Source organism: Panthera pardus, unplaced genomic scaffold (genome assembly GCF_024362965.1).
Source record: "Panthera pardus isolate Hobbes unplaced genomic scaffold, ASM2436296v1 HiC_scaffold_3, whole genome shotgun sequence".
NCBI classification, from domain to species: domain Eukaryota; kingdom Metazoa; phylum Chordata; class Mammalia; order Carnivora; family Felidae; genus Panthera; species Panthera pardus.
This window is the reverse complement of record NW_026526876.1, coordinates 26,484,061-26,498,028: the sequence shown is the minus strand read 5'-3', so window position 1 is coordinate 26,498,028 and position 13,968 is coordinate 26,484,061. Positions and strand designations below refer to the sequence as shown.

Sequence of the window (13,968 nt, the reverse complement as noted above, 5' to 3'; positions counted from 1 at the left end):
TTGCTTAAAATTAATGGTTTCTAATTCACTGTCTGTCACTTGAGCCCAGGGGGTAAGCCTCACTCCTACCATGACTTCCCTAATGACTTGTGTTTTTCTCAGAGAGCAGCAGGATGTTCATTTATCATTAGAATATTGATATAATTGTTTTGTTTGTTTTTCTTTTACCCCATCTGATTTCTGTTAATGTAGTTTTTGCACAGCTTTTAGAATTACTAATTTGTATGCCCTTGTAGAAATCATTATTATAATTAGTGTTGGAAGGATCATGTTTTTTGGGGTTTTTTTTAATTTTTTTTTTTAACGTTTATTTTTGAGACAGAGAGAGACAGAGCATGAACGGGGGAGGGTCAGAGAGAGGGAGACACAGAATCTGAAACGGGCTCCAGGCTCTGAGCTGTCAGCACAGAGCCCGACGCGGGGCTGGAACTCCCGGACCGCGAGATCACGACCTGAGCCGAAGTCGGACGCTTAACCGACTGAGCCACCCAGGCGCCCCAGAAGGATCATGTTTTGAGATACAAAGTGTCCCAGACCCTTGCTGAAAGAGTTGTATTTTACAATAAAACCTTTATTTTCTGGAACTCCTGTGTGTCTCTGAATGGCCATTTTTTCAGTTAATTAGAAGTTTGACCTGAACTACATGAATATTGTTTTTTAAGGAAATCTTTGCAAGATATACAATGGGATTTTTTTTTTCCCAGCATGATTGAGGTACAGTTGACAGCAAGATATTCTGTTTACTTTTCTGCTGTCTTAAACAAAATCTATTTAATATAGTTTAACATCTTCTTTATGACAAAGAGTCCTAATTATTATTCTCAATGATTATCATAACTGATAATGCTGTTCAGAGTCTATACTAGAGGTTGCAAACTACAGGCCACGGTCCAAATCCCACCTGCCAGCTTTGTAAATAGAGTTTTTGGAACACAGCCACACCCGTTTGTTATATATTGTCTGGCAGCTTCTGAGGTTACAAAGGCAGGTGAATAGTTGAGGCAGAAACCCTATGGCCCACAAAGTTTAAAATATTTACTGTGTAAATGTTTACTAAAACGTACAGAGAAGTTTTGCTGACCCCTGACCTAGAATGTTAGAGCTAGAGGAAATGTATCCAACCCACTTACATTATCTGAGAAACCTGGGCAGGGGATGCTGTGACTTTCAATGTCCCGTTTCATTGAGGGGAGTATGGGTGATTGTGGCTTCTCCTCCCTCCTGAGGCCCGGGGGCGGGCGGGCGGCTGCTAAACCCTCTGCCTCTGCTACGGACTCTTTCTTAACTCACAGTATCTGCTGGCTATGGCTTCATTGCTGTTCATAGCCACTGGTGACCCTGCTTTTCTCTTGTCCTTTTTCCCCCTTTCGTCTGTTACAACTTCTTCCATGCTTTTTTTGTTTGGCTCCAAAAAAGCTAGCTAGGAAGCCTTCTAATAGACATCGTCAAATACCCCTTTTATGTAATCATGTACGTTCGCTCTTTGTATTGGGGGGGGGGGGGTAAAGTCTTTGCACCTGAGGTTTTCCTAACCTTTTTACGTTATTCCTGGGTGTTCAGTACATCTTAGCTGTCAGAGACATTTTGATTTTTTTTTTTAAGCAAGCTCTATGCCAAACATGGGGGTAGAACTCACGGCTCTGGAGATTAAGAGTTGCATGCTCTAGGGGCACCTGGGTGGCTCAGTCTGTTAAGCGTCTGACTTCAAGTCAGGGCATGATCTCGCGGTTTGTGAGTTGAAGCCCCATGTCAGGCTTGTGCTGACAACTCAGAGCCTGGAGCCTGCTTCAGATTCTGTGTCTCCCTCTCTCTCTCTCTCTGCCCCTCCCTGCTCACTCTGTCTCTCTCAAAAAAAAAACATAAAAAAAAAAAGTTGCATGTTCTACCAACTGAGCTAGCCAGGCACCAGGCACCCCCTCCCTTTTATTTTTTTAAGATTTTATTTATTTATTTGTGTATTTATTTATTTAACAGAATGGCAGAATGGAAAGTATACCTATTCTTTTTTTTTTTTCCCCCCTTAAGGTTTATTATTTATTTTGGGAGAGCGAGCAAGTGAGGGAGAAGTGGAGGGAGAGAGAGAAAATCCCAAGAAGCCTCTACACTGTCAGGGCAGAGCCCAATATGGGGCTCCAACTCATGAACCATGAGATCATGACCTGCGCTGAAGTTGGACACAACCAACTGAGCCACCCAAGTGCCCCCAAGATTTTATTTTTTTAAGTAATTTCTACACCCAACATCAGGCTCCAACCTATAATCCCAAGATCAAGAGTTGCACGCTCCACTGACTGAGCCAGCCAGGCGCCCCTTACTTCTAAGTAACCTCTTCACCTGACTCGAATCCACAACCCAGAGATCAGATTAAGAGTTGCATGCTCTACGAACAGAGCCAGCCAGGCACCCCTTATGTTTCGTTATGGGCATAATACTTCTTTTTTAACTGTGAGAAATGAATCTTGCTTATGAATGGTTTTTATTATTTTAGGCTGTTGCAAAAATGGTTCAACAGTGCTGTACTTACGTCGAGGAAATCACAGACCTTCCGATCAAGCTTCGATTAATTGATACTCTGCGAATGGTTACAGAAGGCAAGGTAAGTTTTCCATTGGCATAACTCATAGTGGAAATTACTATCCTATCTGTGTTCAGAGATATTTAGATATGCAGACATTAGGTCCGTATATATTTAAGATGACAAAATAGGTCATCACCTTGATTCAACCATTATCTTTGTACTTTTCCTTGTAGTATCTTCCCATTTACAAATGAATATATTTAAAATAGTGGCAGTCTTGATATATCCAGATTTTTCTGGGAATTAGTGATCTTACTCCATATTTACATGTGGCAATAATTAAAGATAAAGTTAATTCTTCACCCTGGCCTAGATCTGCTTGAGAAATCTATGCTTAGGATAGCTACAGTTTCACTCTACTATTTAAATTAATAGAGGGGCTCCTGGGTGGTTCAGTTAAGCATCTGACTCTTGATTTCAGCTCAGATCATGATCTCATGATTCCTGAGATGGAGCTCTTCGTCAGGCTCCATGGGGAGTATGGAGCCTGCTTGGGGTTATCTCTCTCCCTCTCCCTCTCCCCAGCTCACGTGCACATGTACTCGCTCTCTCAAAACAAAAAGAGTATCGGGGTGCATGTCTGGCTCAGTTGGTAGAGCTTGTGACTCTTGGAGTCCTGAGTTCCAGCCCCATGATGAGTGTAGTTTACTTAAGAATTAATAGTAACAGGGGTGCCCGGGGGGCTTACTTGGTTAAGCATCCGACTGAATTTCGGTTCGGTCATGATCTCCTGGTTCATGAGCTAAGCCCTGTGTCAAGCGCTGACAGTGCAGAGCCTGCTTGGGATCCTGTGTCTCCCTCTCTCTCTGCCCCTTTCCTGCTTGTGCTCGCTCGCTCTCAAAACAAATAAAGTAATCGAGTATTTGCAGTGTAAACTTAATTGTAAAACTTTCACTGTCTTACCAGAATCTGTGTTTGTTTTGATGTTTTTTTTTCCCCCTCCTAATCTTGTTTCTTTAAAAACGGCAAATATAAAATGGTGACTGAGGTAAATATATTTTTTTCTGGACAGATATTTGTGACTTGAGGACAAAACTTTAGCTTATGTTTAACTTCTTGGGTCTTGGTTGGACTGTCCCATCAGTTCAGTAAATGTTTATTGAGCACCTGTGTTGTGCTAGATCCAGAATGAACATGACGCTGTTCTTTACCACCGCAAAGAGATCCATCGGAAAAATAGTCACCGCGCTGTGTCTCAACAGTGGCAGTGGGTCTGCTGTTCCCATGTCACAGAGGCAGGATGTGACGGCTGAGCTGGCTTTTTAAGAACGAATAGAAATTTGGGGCGCCTGGGTGGCTCAGTTAAGCGCCCAACTCTTGATTTCAGCTCGGGTCGTGATTTCACAGTTCGTGAGTTCAAGCCCCACGTCGGGCTCTGTGTTGACAGTGTGGAACTTGCTTGGGAGTCTCTCTCTCTCCCCCCTTCTCTGTCTGCCCCTCCCACACTCGTGTGCACTCTCTCTCTTTTTCAAAATAAATAACTTTTTTGGGGCGCCTGGGTGGCACAGTCAGGTGAGCATCTGACTTCAGCTCAGGTCATGATCTCTCACTTTGTGAGTTTGAGCCCCGCGTCGGACTCTGTGCTGACAAGCTCAGAGCCTGGAGCCTGCTTCAGATTCTGTGTCTCACTTTCTCTCTGCCCCTCTCTTGCTAGTGCTCTTTGCCTCTCAAAAACAAACGTTAAAAAAAATTATTTTTTTAAATAAAGTTTTTTTAAAAAAAAGAACGAATAGAAATTTGGGGCACCTGGGTGACTGAGTCAGTTGACTGTCCAACTCTTGATTTCAGCCCAGGTCACGATCCCATGGTTCGTGGGATCAAGCCCACATAAGGGCTCTGCGTGGTGCCTGCTTGGAATTCTCTCCTTTTTTCTTTCTTTGTCCTTCCCCCACTTGTACGCTCTCTGTGTCTCTCAACATAAATAAACTTTATTTAAAAAAAAAAAGAATAGAAATTCACAGGGGTAGGGGCATAGGGAGAACGGCAGTGTAGACATAGGGGAAATTCTATACAAATATGTCAAAGTAAGAAACACATGGAACATTTAGGAAAGTGGAAGTAGTTATTCTTGGAGATTAAGGTTTTTGGGGGTGGAGTGGGAAAAAGCATTACTGCAGAGCAAAGGCTGAAGGGACAAGCAAGCCCAAACATGAAAATTAGTTCCCTAGACTTGATTAGGCTATAGTTCTTTAAAAAAAAATTTTTTTTGTTAGGTTTATTCGTTTTTCAGAGGCAGAGAGAGGTGGAGTGTGAGCAGGGGAGGGGCAGAGAGAGGGGGAGACACAGAATCCGAGGCAGGCTCCAGACTCTGAGCTGTCCGCACAGAGCCCGACATAGGGCTCGAAGTCACCAACCGTGAGATCATGACCTGAGCTGAAGTTGGACGCTCAACCGACTGAGCCACCCAGGTGCCCCGATTAGGCTATAGTTCTATCTTTTATGTTTAATTTGTCGGAAATTATATCATCTAACATTACATAGCTGCAAAAAATGCTCATAACTTTAATACTTAAGATCAGATATTTTTATCTTATTATTATTATTTTTTAAGTCAGCTCTGTGCCCAACATGGGGCTTGAACTTATGACCCCAAGGTCAAGAGTTGCATACTCTACTGACTGAGCCAATCAGGCTCCCCTCAAATAATTCTTTTAAAGGCACTGTTCTATTTTCTGTGCTATTTAACGTAGCATGTGGTTCTGTTACTCATTAAACACAAGGATTTCATATTTAGGTTCTCAAAGTAAAGCTACAAAATATGGATAATGTTTTGTAGAAACATTTTCTTTTCTTTTTTTTTTTTTAATTTTTTTTTTTTTTTTAACATTTATTTATTTTTGAGACAGAGAGCATGAACAGGGGAGGGGCAGAGAGAGAGGGAGACGCAGAATCTGAAACAGGCTCCAGGCTCTGAGCAGTCAGCACAGAACCCGATGCGGGGCTCGAACTCACGGACCGTGAGATCGTGACCTGAGCCGAAGTCGGCCGCTTAACCGACTGAACCACCCAGGCGCCCCAGTAGAAACATTTTCTTAAAAAATTATGTGATTGTGAGATGTAAAATCACACAGCTGTATTTGTACATGGAGGATAAAGTGCACCATAACTGAATGATAAATACTATTAGGCTTGGTTTGAATAATAGTTCAATTCTACCTTTAAAAATTTAACACACGCACACAAATTTAGCACATTTTGGGGCACCTCAGTGGCTCAGTCGGTTGACCATCCCACTTTTTTTTTTTTAATGTTTTTTGGTGTTTGTTTATTTTTGAGAGAGAGACAGAGCGTGAACAGGAGAGGGGCAGAGACAGAGGGAGGCACAGAATCCAAAGCAGGCTCCAGGCCCTGAGCCGTCAGCACATGAACTGCGAGATCATGACCTGAGCCAAAGTTGGATGCCCAACTGACCGAGCCACGCGGGTGCCCCTTGAGCATCCACTCTTGGTTTTCACCCACTCAGGTGAAGATCCCAGGGTCATGGATCAAGCCCTGCATCTAGCTTTGCCCTGCGCTTGGAGCCTGCTTGAACTTCTTTCTCTCTTTCCCTCTGCCCCTCTGCCCCACTCACTTGTTCTCTCTCAAAACTAGGGGCACCTGGGTGGCTCAGTTGGTTAAGTGTCCAACTCTTGATTTTGGCTCATGGTTCACGAGTTCCAGTCCCGCGTTAGGCTCTGCACTGACAGCACGGAGCCCACTTGGGATTCGCCGTTTCAGTCTCTCTCTCCACCCCTCCCCTGCTCGTGTGCTTGCTCACTCTCAAAAATAAACATTTAAAAAACTTTTAATACGTGTCTGAGAATTTTCATAATACAGATTTCTCGTATTTGTAGATTTATGTTGAAATTGAGCGTGCTCGACTGACTAAAACATTAGCAACCATAAAAGAACAAAATGGTGACGTGAAAGAGGCAGCCTCCATCTTACAAGAGTTACAGGTAAGGAGTTGTATTTAGAATGTGAAAATCCTGATATTTAGTCGGCAGTATTTCTTGTAGATAGAGCTTATTTTGGCACCTGGTCACTTCTTCAAAACTACCAAGGTTGAGGGTGAGGGCAGTGGAGGGTGAGGTTATTCAAGTACCTGAAAATTATGTCATTATGGTCCCAACTAAACTGCTAAAAAAAGTTGTGAAGAAAAGTTAGAAGCAATGAAGCAGTCTTGATGTATGCTATTATTTTAACATTTTCATCCTCTTTAGAACTTAAATCAGTAATTCATGTACTGTTTACTGATGCGTTAGGGATTTGCTGTTAATCATCAGCTTCGTTTTAAATGAATACTTGATTGTTGGTCAATTTCCAGACTAAATTGGTTTAACAAAGACAAATTGCATCATAATTTGCTGTGTTTCAGGACAGATTTTTAGGAGAGATCTTAAAATGAGATAGCAAAGAGCTAAGAAATCTGAGAAAAGCCATAGACTCCCTAATAAAAAAATGTACCTGAACTGCACTCAAAATTTTGCTTATAATTTTGGCCCATCAAGGTTTCCCCAGTAAGTTAAATTGTTTATTCTGATTTTTCAGTCATGTGCCATTTTAGCCAGAGGAAGGGAAACCATAGTACTGAGAGGATCTTGTGTGCTCTGCGTTGTCTGTGTTCTTTTTTTTAAAACATGTCTTGAGTTCTCTATACGCTTTATCTTATTTAACGTTCACACACGACACTATTTCTATCCCCATTTTTCTGCCAAGGAAACTGAAATTTAAAAGGATTAAGTAATGTGCCTAAAGTCATTGCCAAGAATTGGTAGAGTTCAGATTCATACTAGTTCTGTTTGACTTCAAACTTCTTTTCTTCTTTTTAATTAAAAGACTGTATTTTTTGGAGCAGTTTTAGGTTCACAACAAAGTTGAGTGGCAAGTACAGAGAGTTCCCGTATATCCCCCGATGCACCATCCCCCCCCACACCCACACATACACACGCACCACTTCCCCTCCTGCCAGCATCTCGAACCAGAATGGTTCGTTAGTTACGGTTGATGAACCTGTGTCAACACATGATCACCCAAAGTCTATAGTTTGCCTTAAGGTTCACTCTTGATGTTGTACATTCTGTGGATTTTGACAAATGTCTAATGACGTGTGTTTATCAGTGTTGTACCATGCAAAATAGTTCACTGCCCTAAAAATTCTCTATGCTCCAACTGTTCCTCCCTCTTTCCACTCCCCCACCCCCTGGCAACCACTGATCTTTCTACCATCTCCATAGTTTTGTCTTTCAACCAGGAGGATTATGTGCCCCACGATTTAACATCCTCTGAAATATTCTTGCCAGAAAAAAATCACCTCAATTATATAAAGCTTCTAGGTTTAACTACCAGTTTACAAGATACACTGGGGACAGAGGAGCTTATTAAATGATACCACAGGGATGCAATCAGTGTAATTTAGACTCCAGGAAACTGTAGGATGATTGGCTTGATTTTGTCAGTAAATAAATGGCAAGGCTAAAAGAAACTTACCTACCACTTGCAAAGTATAAGCCTTATTTGGATTCTGATTTAATTAAATGAGATATTGAGGACTGAGTAGATATTTAGTGATCTAAGAAATTTTTCGGTATGATCATTTTTTTTTTTCAGTTTCTCTTTTAGAAATACATACTGAAATAAATGTAAGATGTTACCTGAGATTTGCTTCAAAATACTTGACACATGCAGAGTGAGTGAACATACATAGATGGAACATCGATGGTTTCATTCCTTAGGGATTTGCATACATACATTCATCAGTGTATACGTTTTTATTTTCTTTAATAAAAAAATTACAAAGACCATGAAATAAAAACCTTTTCAGACCTAATAATAATAGCCTTACTTCATTTTACTTTGTTACTCTACATTTTATAAATTCATTTGCAATATGTGTGTACCAAGTATTAAAAATGTTTTTATAGTATTTGACAGAACTGGTTTTCTATGTTGTATCTGTTGCATATTGACCGTAACTGTACATCCTGCATCCGTTTGGAGTCATGTCAGCCTTGTTATCCGAATTATAAAAAGGCTAGAACCTCTTTTTTTCCTTAATTTTTTTATCATATAAATAGCCTGCAAGTGGCATCATATTTTGGGTTCAGAATTGCAATTTCCTCACTAGCCATGAGGAAAACGCAAATTAAAACCACAGTGAGATGTCCCTACGCGCGCATTAGAATAGCTCAGAAAAAAAAGTACAGAACCAAGCGCTGGCAGGGATGCGAAGTGATGAGAACTCTCATCCGTTGCTGATGGGAATGAGAAATGGTGCAGTCACTCTGGGAAACAGTTTGGCAGTTTCCTTCTTTTTCTTTTTTTTTTTTTTCCTGGCATCGGCTGAGCCATTGGCATTATCGGCGCTGGCCACGGTGCCATCCGCAGACCATCGTGAGAAAGGGCCATCATCTGCAGTCTGGCAGTTTCTTACGAAGCTGAACGTATGCTTGCCAGACGACCGAGCAGTCCCACTTCTTGTGCCCAAGAGAAATGAAAACTTAAGTTCACACTCAACCTGTCCACTGATGTTCAGAGTAGCCTTGTTAGTGATGGGCACAGGTTGGAAACGGCCCAGCTGTCCTTCAGCCGGGGAGTGGATAAACTGGTTCCTCCACACGGTGGAACACTTCGTGGCCGTAAAAAGGAATGGACCTGTTGTTTCAGAATCATTGGCTGTCGAGGGTTCAAAGTGGGGGAACTGTGTGGCTGTAAAGGGTAGCACGAGGGAGTATTTGGGGCTGAAAGAACTGTTCTGTATCTTGATTGTGATGGTGGTTAAACTACATAAGTTAACTACGTAGTTCTACTATTGTTAACTACGTAGGTGAAAATTCACAGAACTTTCTATACCAGAAGGAAAAATAGCCATTTACTATATATTTTTTAAAATTGTGATTTCCTGGAGGAAACCAGCTTTTTAGATCATCATCAGTACTCTCTCAGTGTGCGAGAAGTTTCTTGTTATTGGACAGGCGTGAATGTTTTAATACATTTAACTTTGCAGTTTTTAAAAATTAAATATAAACTTATTTGGGGACTTCGCTAGGTGGAAACCTACGGATCAATGGAAAAGAAAGAGCGAGTGGAGTTTATTTTGGAGCAGATGAGGCTCTGTCTAGCTGTGAAGGATTACATTCGTACACAAATCATCAGCAAGAAAATTAACACCAAATTTTTCCAGGAAGAAAATACAGAGGTAAGCGTGTCTCTTAACTACAAGTTTGCTATAGGAGTATTTGGGGGAAAAAACCATAAGCCCCAATTTATTTTATCAACTTTTTTTTTTCCAGAAATTAAAGTTGAAATATTATAACTTAATGATTCAGCTGGATCAACATGAGGGGTCCTATTTGTCTATTTGTAAGCACTACAGAGCAATATATGATACTCCCTGTATACAGGCAGAAAGTGAAAAGTGGCAACAGGTAAGAATATATTCTTATACTGGACGTCGATACTTATTAGGAAGAATTTGCATTTTTTATTTTGAAATAAGTTTAACTTCAGTAATCATAAGCAGTTGTATGGTGCTGCTTTCTATTCAGTGATGACAATTCAGTTCATCTTTACTGATTCAAACAAAGTGTGGCGATACTCTAAATTCTTTGTCACTTTTGAAGAATGTAGGTTTGCTATTTAAAGTGTGTGTAGCGGCACCTGGATGGCTCAGTCGGTAGAGCATGCAACTCTTGACCCTTGAGGTTGTGAGTTCAAGCCCCATGTTGGGTATAGAGATTACTTAAAATACATGGCACCTGGGTGGCTCAAATCAGTTCAGCATTCGACTTCGGCTTAGGTCACGATCTTGAGGCTTGTGGGTTGGAGCCCTGTGTTGGGTTCGGTGCCAACGGCACAGAGCCTGGAGCCTCTTCGAGTTCTGTGCCTCCCTCTCTCTCTCACCCTCCCCTGTTCATACTCTTTCTTTCTCTCAAAAATAAATATTTTTAAAAGTTAAAAATAATAAAATAAATGAAATTAAATAAAATATGTATAGCAGGTCACTTGCTAATAAGGTTACAAGCAAAGACCTGGCATTACTTTGGAAAATTATTTCACAATACTATTTCAAATAGGTGATAGGTATATTCCACATTTGTGCTGCTAACTTGTTGTAAGAACTTTTTCTTTATACATTTGTCACCGAAAAAGATGTCAGCCCAGAGAGTAATTCAGATTAGCGAGGATTTACGTAATTGCTCCAGAAGAATTGATGACGGAAAGCCACTGTGTAAAGATCAGCTTGGTAGGGTGTTTATTCCCTAAGACTTTTGAGTACAATATCAAACATGAATATAGACAATTCTTTTGTGATTTTTTTAGTTTCTGCCAAAGTTTCCATTTTGTTTCTAAGCTTACATATAATCCATTGTGTTATAAAACATCTGTAGGCTCTGAAAAGTGTTGTCCTCTATGTGATCTTGGCTCCTTTTGACAATGAACAGTCAGATTTGGTTCACCGAATAAGTGGAGACAAGAAGTTAGAAGAAATTCCTAAATACAAGTAAGTACGTTTATAGCTAAAGTAGCAGAAACACCATCATGAAAGAAAATCGGTTAATCTAAGTGTACACCTTCTTACTTGGTTGCTGATAGATTGTATTGGCGAATAAAGCTAGAGTTCATGAAATAGCGAAATGTGTTTTCGCGCTGTATTCGAAATCACAGTCTTCGTCCTAAACCACTTATCAAGTAGAAGTTGCATTTCAAGCTCACTTTAGCAGCTTTTGGTTAATTAACCATTTGATAAAGTTTTAGTAATTTGGGGCTTCGTGATTTTCAGAAGTACATACTCTATGAAACAGACACACGCTTCATAAGCACAGTGGGCTTTTATTTAAAAGCTGTTTTTTTCTTTTATCTGCCTCATTAGTAAGTTTACGTTAATTATTCCAGAGATTGGCAAATACGTTGCAGTAGGGGATAGAATGTTAAGTAGGGGAATGCTCCGTTCGGAATTACTATGGAAAAAATGATAGTAAAGTAGGCAAAATAAATAATAATCGGGGGCTCCTGGCTGGCTCAGTCAGAAGAGTGTGCGACTCTTGATCTCAGAGTCCTAACTTTGAGTCCCCATTGAGTGTAGAGATTTTATAAGTACAGTCTTTGACGGTTTTTAAACATTTGCTGTTATATTAGATAAAACAATTTTTACAGATTGGGAATATTAAGTTTTATACAATTTACAGGGATCTTTTAAAGCTTTTTACCACGATGGAGCTGATGCGCTGGTCCACGCTTGTTGAAGACTATGGACTGGAATTAAGGAAAGGGTCTCCCGAGAGTCCGGCAACTGATGTGTTTGGTTCTACGGAGGAAGGTGAAAGAAGGTGGAAAGACCTGAAGAACAGAGTCGTTGAACATGTAAGAATCTGGCATGGTGGGGGGCGCCTGGGTGGCACAGTCGGTTAAGCGTCCGACTTCAGCCAGGTCACGATCTCACGGTCCATGAGTTCGAGCCCCGCGTCAGGCTCTGGGCTGATGGCTCAGAGCCTGGAGCCTGTTTCCGATTCTGTGTCTCCCTCTCTCTCTGTCCCTCCCCCGTTCATGCTCTGTCTCTCTCTGTCCCAAAAATAAATAAACGTTGAAAAAAAAATTAAAAAAAAAAAAAAAAAAAAGAATCTGGCATGGTGGATGGGGCACCTGGCTCAGTCAGAAGAGTGTGCGACTCTCGATCTCAGGGTCATGCGTTTGAGCCCCATGTCGGGCATAGAGATGGCCGAAAAAAATAAATAGTGAAGAAAAAAAAAGGCATGACAGAGTTGCCAACCTGGAAGTAAAGTTGAGCATAAACTTTGATTTTTAAGTTTGATAGTCCAATGTTTCTTTGGAGGTTATGTCTTTAGTTCTTTGCTTTAGGATTTTTTGGAGGTAGGGAGGCTATTCCCAATGTAGTAGAGATGTAAATTTGTTATTTAAATGTTTATTGTATACTTTCCCAAAGCACATCAGAATTTATCACCTCCCTCTTACTCCCTTCCCCCCCCCCCCACATTCCCCTATTTTTGGCTTCTCAGAAAACTATGTTTTAGCATGCTTATTTTGTGGGGACCTCTCGAGAATCCAAAATTTTACGGCATATAAACCAGCAGGAAATTCTTAAGAATGTGGGGGGTAGTTGTGGGTGAAAGGAGTGTTTTCCATCTAATACTCGCTTAGTAGTTTGGAGAATGGGTAACATGTCTTAAACCTGACCTTTGATCTTGGTGTCACTACAAATTGAATTAGCTCAGCATTCATTCATATAACATCCTATTGAGCCTTCTGTGTGCCAGACACTGTTCAAAGTGCTGAGGCATGTGGGAAAGGAAGACTTGGTCCCTGCTTTCAGAGAGCTTAAAAAGAAATCATAGGAAAGATGCATTTATAAATAAAAGCGTTACAGGGGCACCCAGGTGGCTCAGTTGGTAAAGCGTTCGACCCTTGATTTCGGCTCAGGTCATGTCCTTGCAGTTTGTGAGTTCACCCCACATGGGGCTCTTCGCAGACAGCGTGGAGCCTGCTTGGGATTCTCTCTCTCTCTCCCTCTGCCCCTCCCCCGTTCATGGACATGCACACGCTCTTGCTCTCTCTCAGAATACAAATAAGTAAACTTTAAAAAATGTTACAGATATTAGGGTACAAGTATATATCGAATGGAGTAGAGCATGAGGAGAAAGTTGATTGGTTCTGTCTGAAAGAACAGTCAGGCAAGAGCCGCGGTTAATTGACATAGGAGGGAAGATTCGTAAGAAGAGAACCAGGTTAGCGTGCAGGTGGATAGTCTGAGCAAAGGCATGGAGACACCGACCAGCAGGGGAACCCTAGGGCCTCCAAGAACAGGGCTCAGCCAGGAAGGAAGTCGGAGATATGGTAAGGGTCCGGAACGTAACAAGGTGTATATACTCCAGTCGTGGAAACCGAGAGGACGGTGACCAGGCCCATTTCTGACACAGAGCCCTCTAGCAGTAAGCGTGGAGAATGTGTTTGGAGAGAGACCACAATGGAACTGAGAAGACGAAGCGAGGGCCCCTGTGGGCTCCAGCCAAAGCAGTAGCTGAGGATTGAAGAATGGATGAGGTGGAAATATTTTAAGAAAGAAAATCAATCGAATTTGGTCACTGATTAAATTGAAAGTTATGAAGGAAGAGGGGTCCAGAATGATTCCCCTGCTTCCTAAGAAGCTGGTGTGGCCCTGGACCCTAACAGAGACGGGAGAAGACACGGCTTCTTCAAAGATCCATTCATTTTTCTTCCCACTGTTCCCCATTTTCCCTGTGAATGCTGTTGTTTTGTTAATAACATAATAATAAAGGGAAGTCTCTAACTTGAGCACCATTTCCAGTGAAAATTGGGACATTTAATTTCACGTTACCTTTCAGCGGTTATGATAATGTGTTTTGAGATACTCTCGATCATTTTTTGAATCTGAG

General features: G+C 41.3%; 1 protein-coding gene and 1 non-coding gene across 2 annotated transcripts in view; one reads left to right on the top strand and one right to left on the bottom strand.

The window, feature by feature from the left end:
• Positions 1–13,968, top strand: part of PSMD12 (proteasome 26S subunit, non-ATPase 12) — a 30,501-nt gene that overhangs the window by 12,208 nt on the left and 4,325 nt on the right. Inside the window, exons 4-9 of the mRNA XM_019466468.2 lie at positions 2,489–2,596; positions 6,412–6,516; positions 9,606–9,755; positions 9,850–9,984; positions 10,948–11,060; positions 11,746–11,920. Coding sequence (XP_019322013.1) covers positions 2,489–2,596; positions 6,412–6,516; positions 9,606–9,755; positions 9,850–9,984; positions 10,948–11,060; positions 11,746–11,920 — 786 coding nt within the window. The remainder of the gene's footprint in view (positions 1–2,488; positions 2,597–6,411; positions 6,517–9,605; positions 9,756–9,849; positions 9,985–10,947; positions 11,061–11,745; positions 11,921–13,968) is intronic.
• On the bottom strand, positions 8,887–8,973 carry LOC128774354 (small nucleolar RNA SNORD35). The gene has a single exon (XR_008418932.1). It is a non-coding gene; the product is annotated as a small nucleolar RNA SNORD35 (small nucleolar RNA).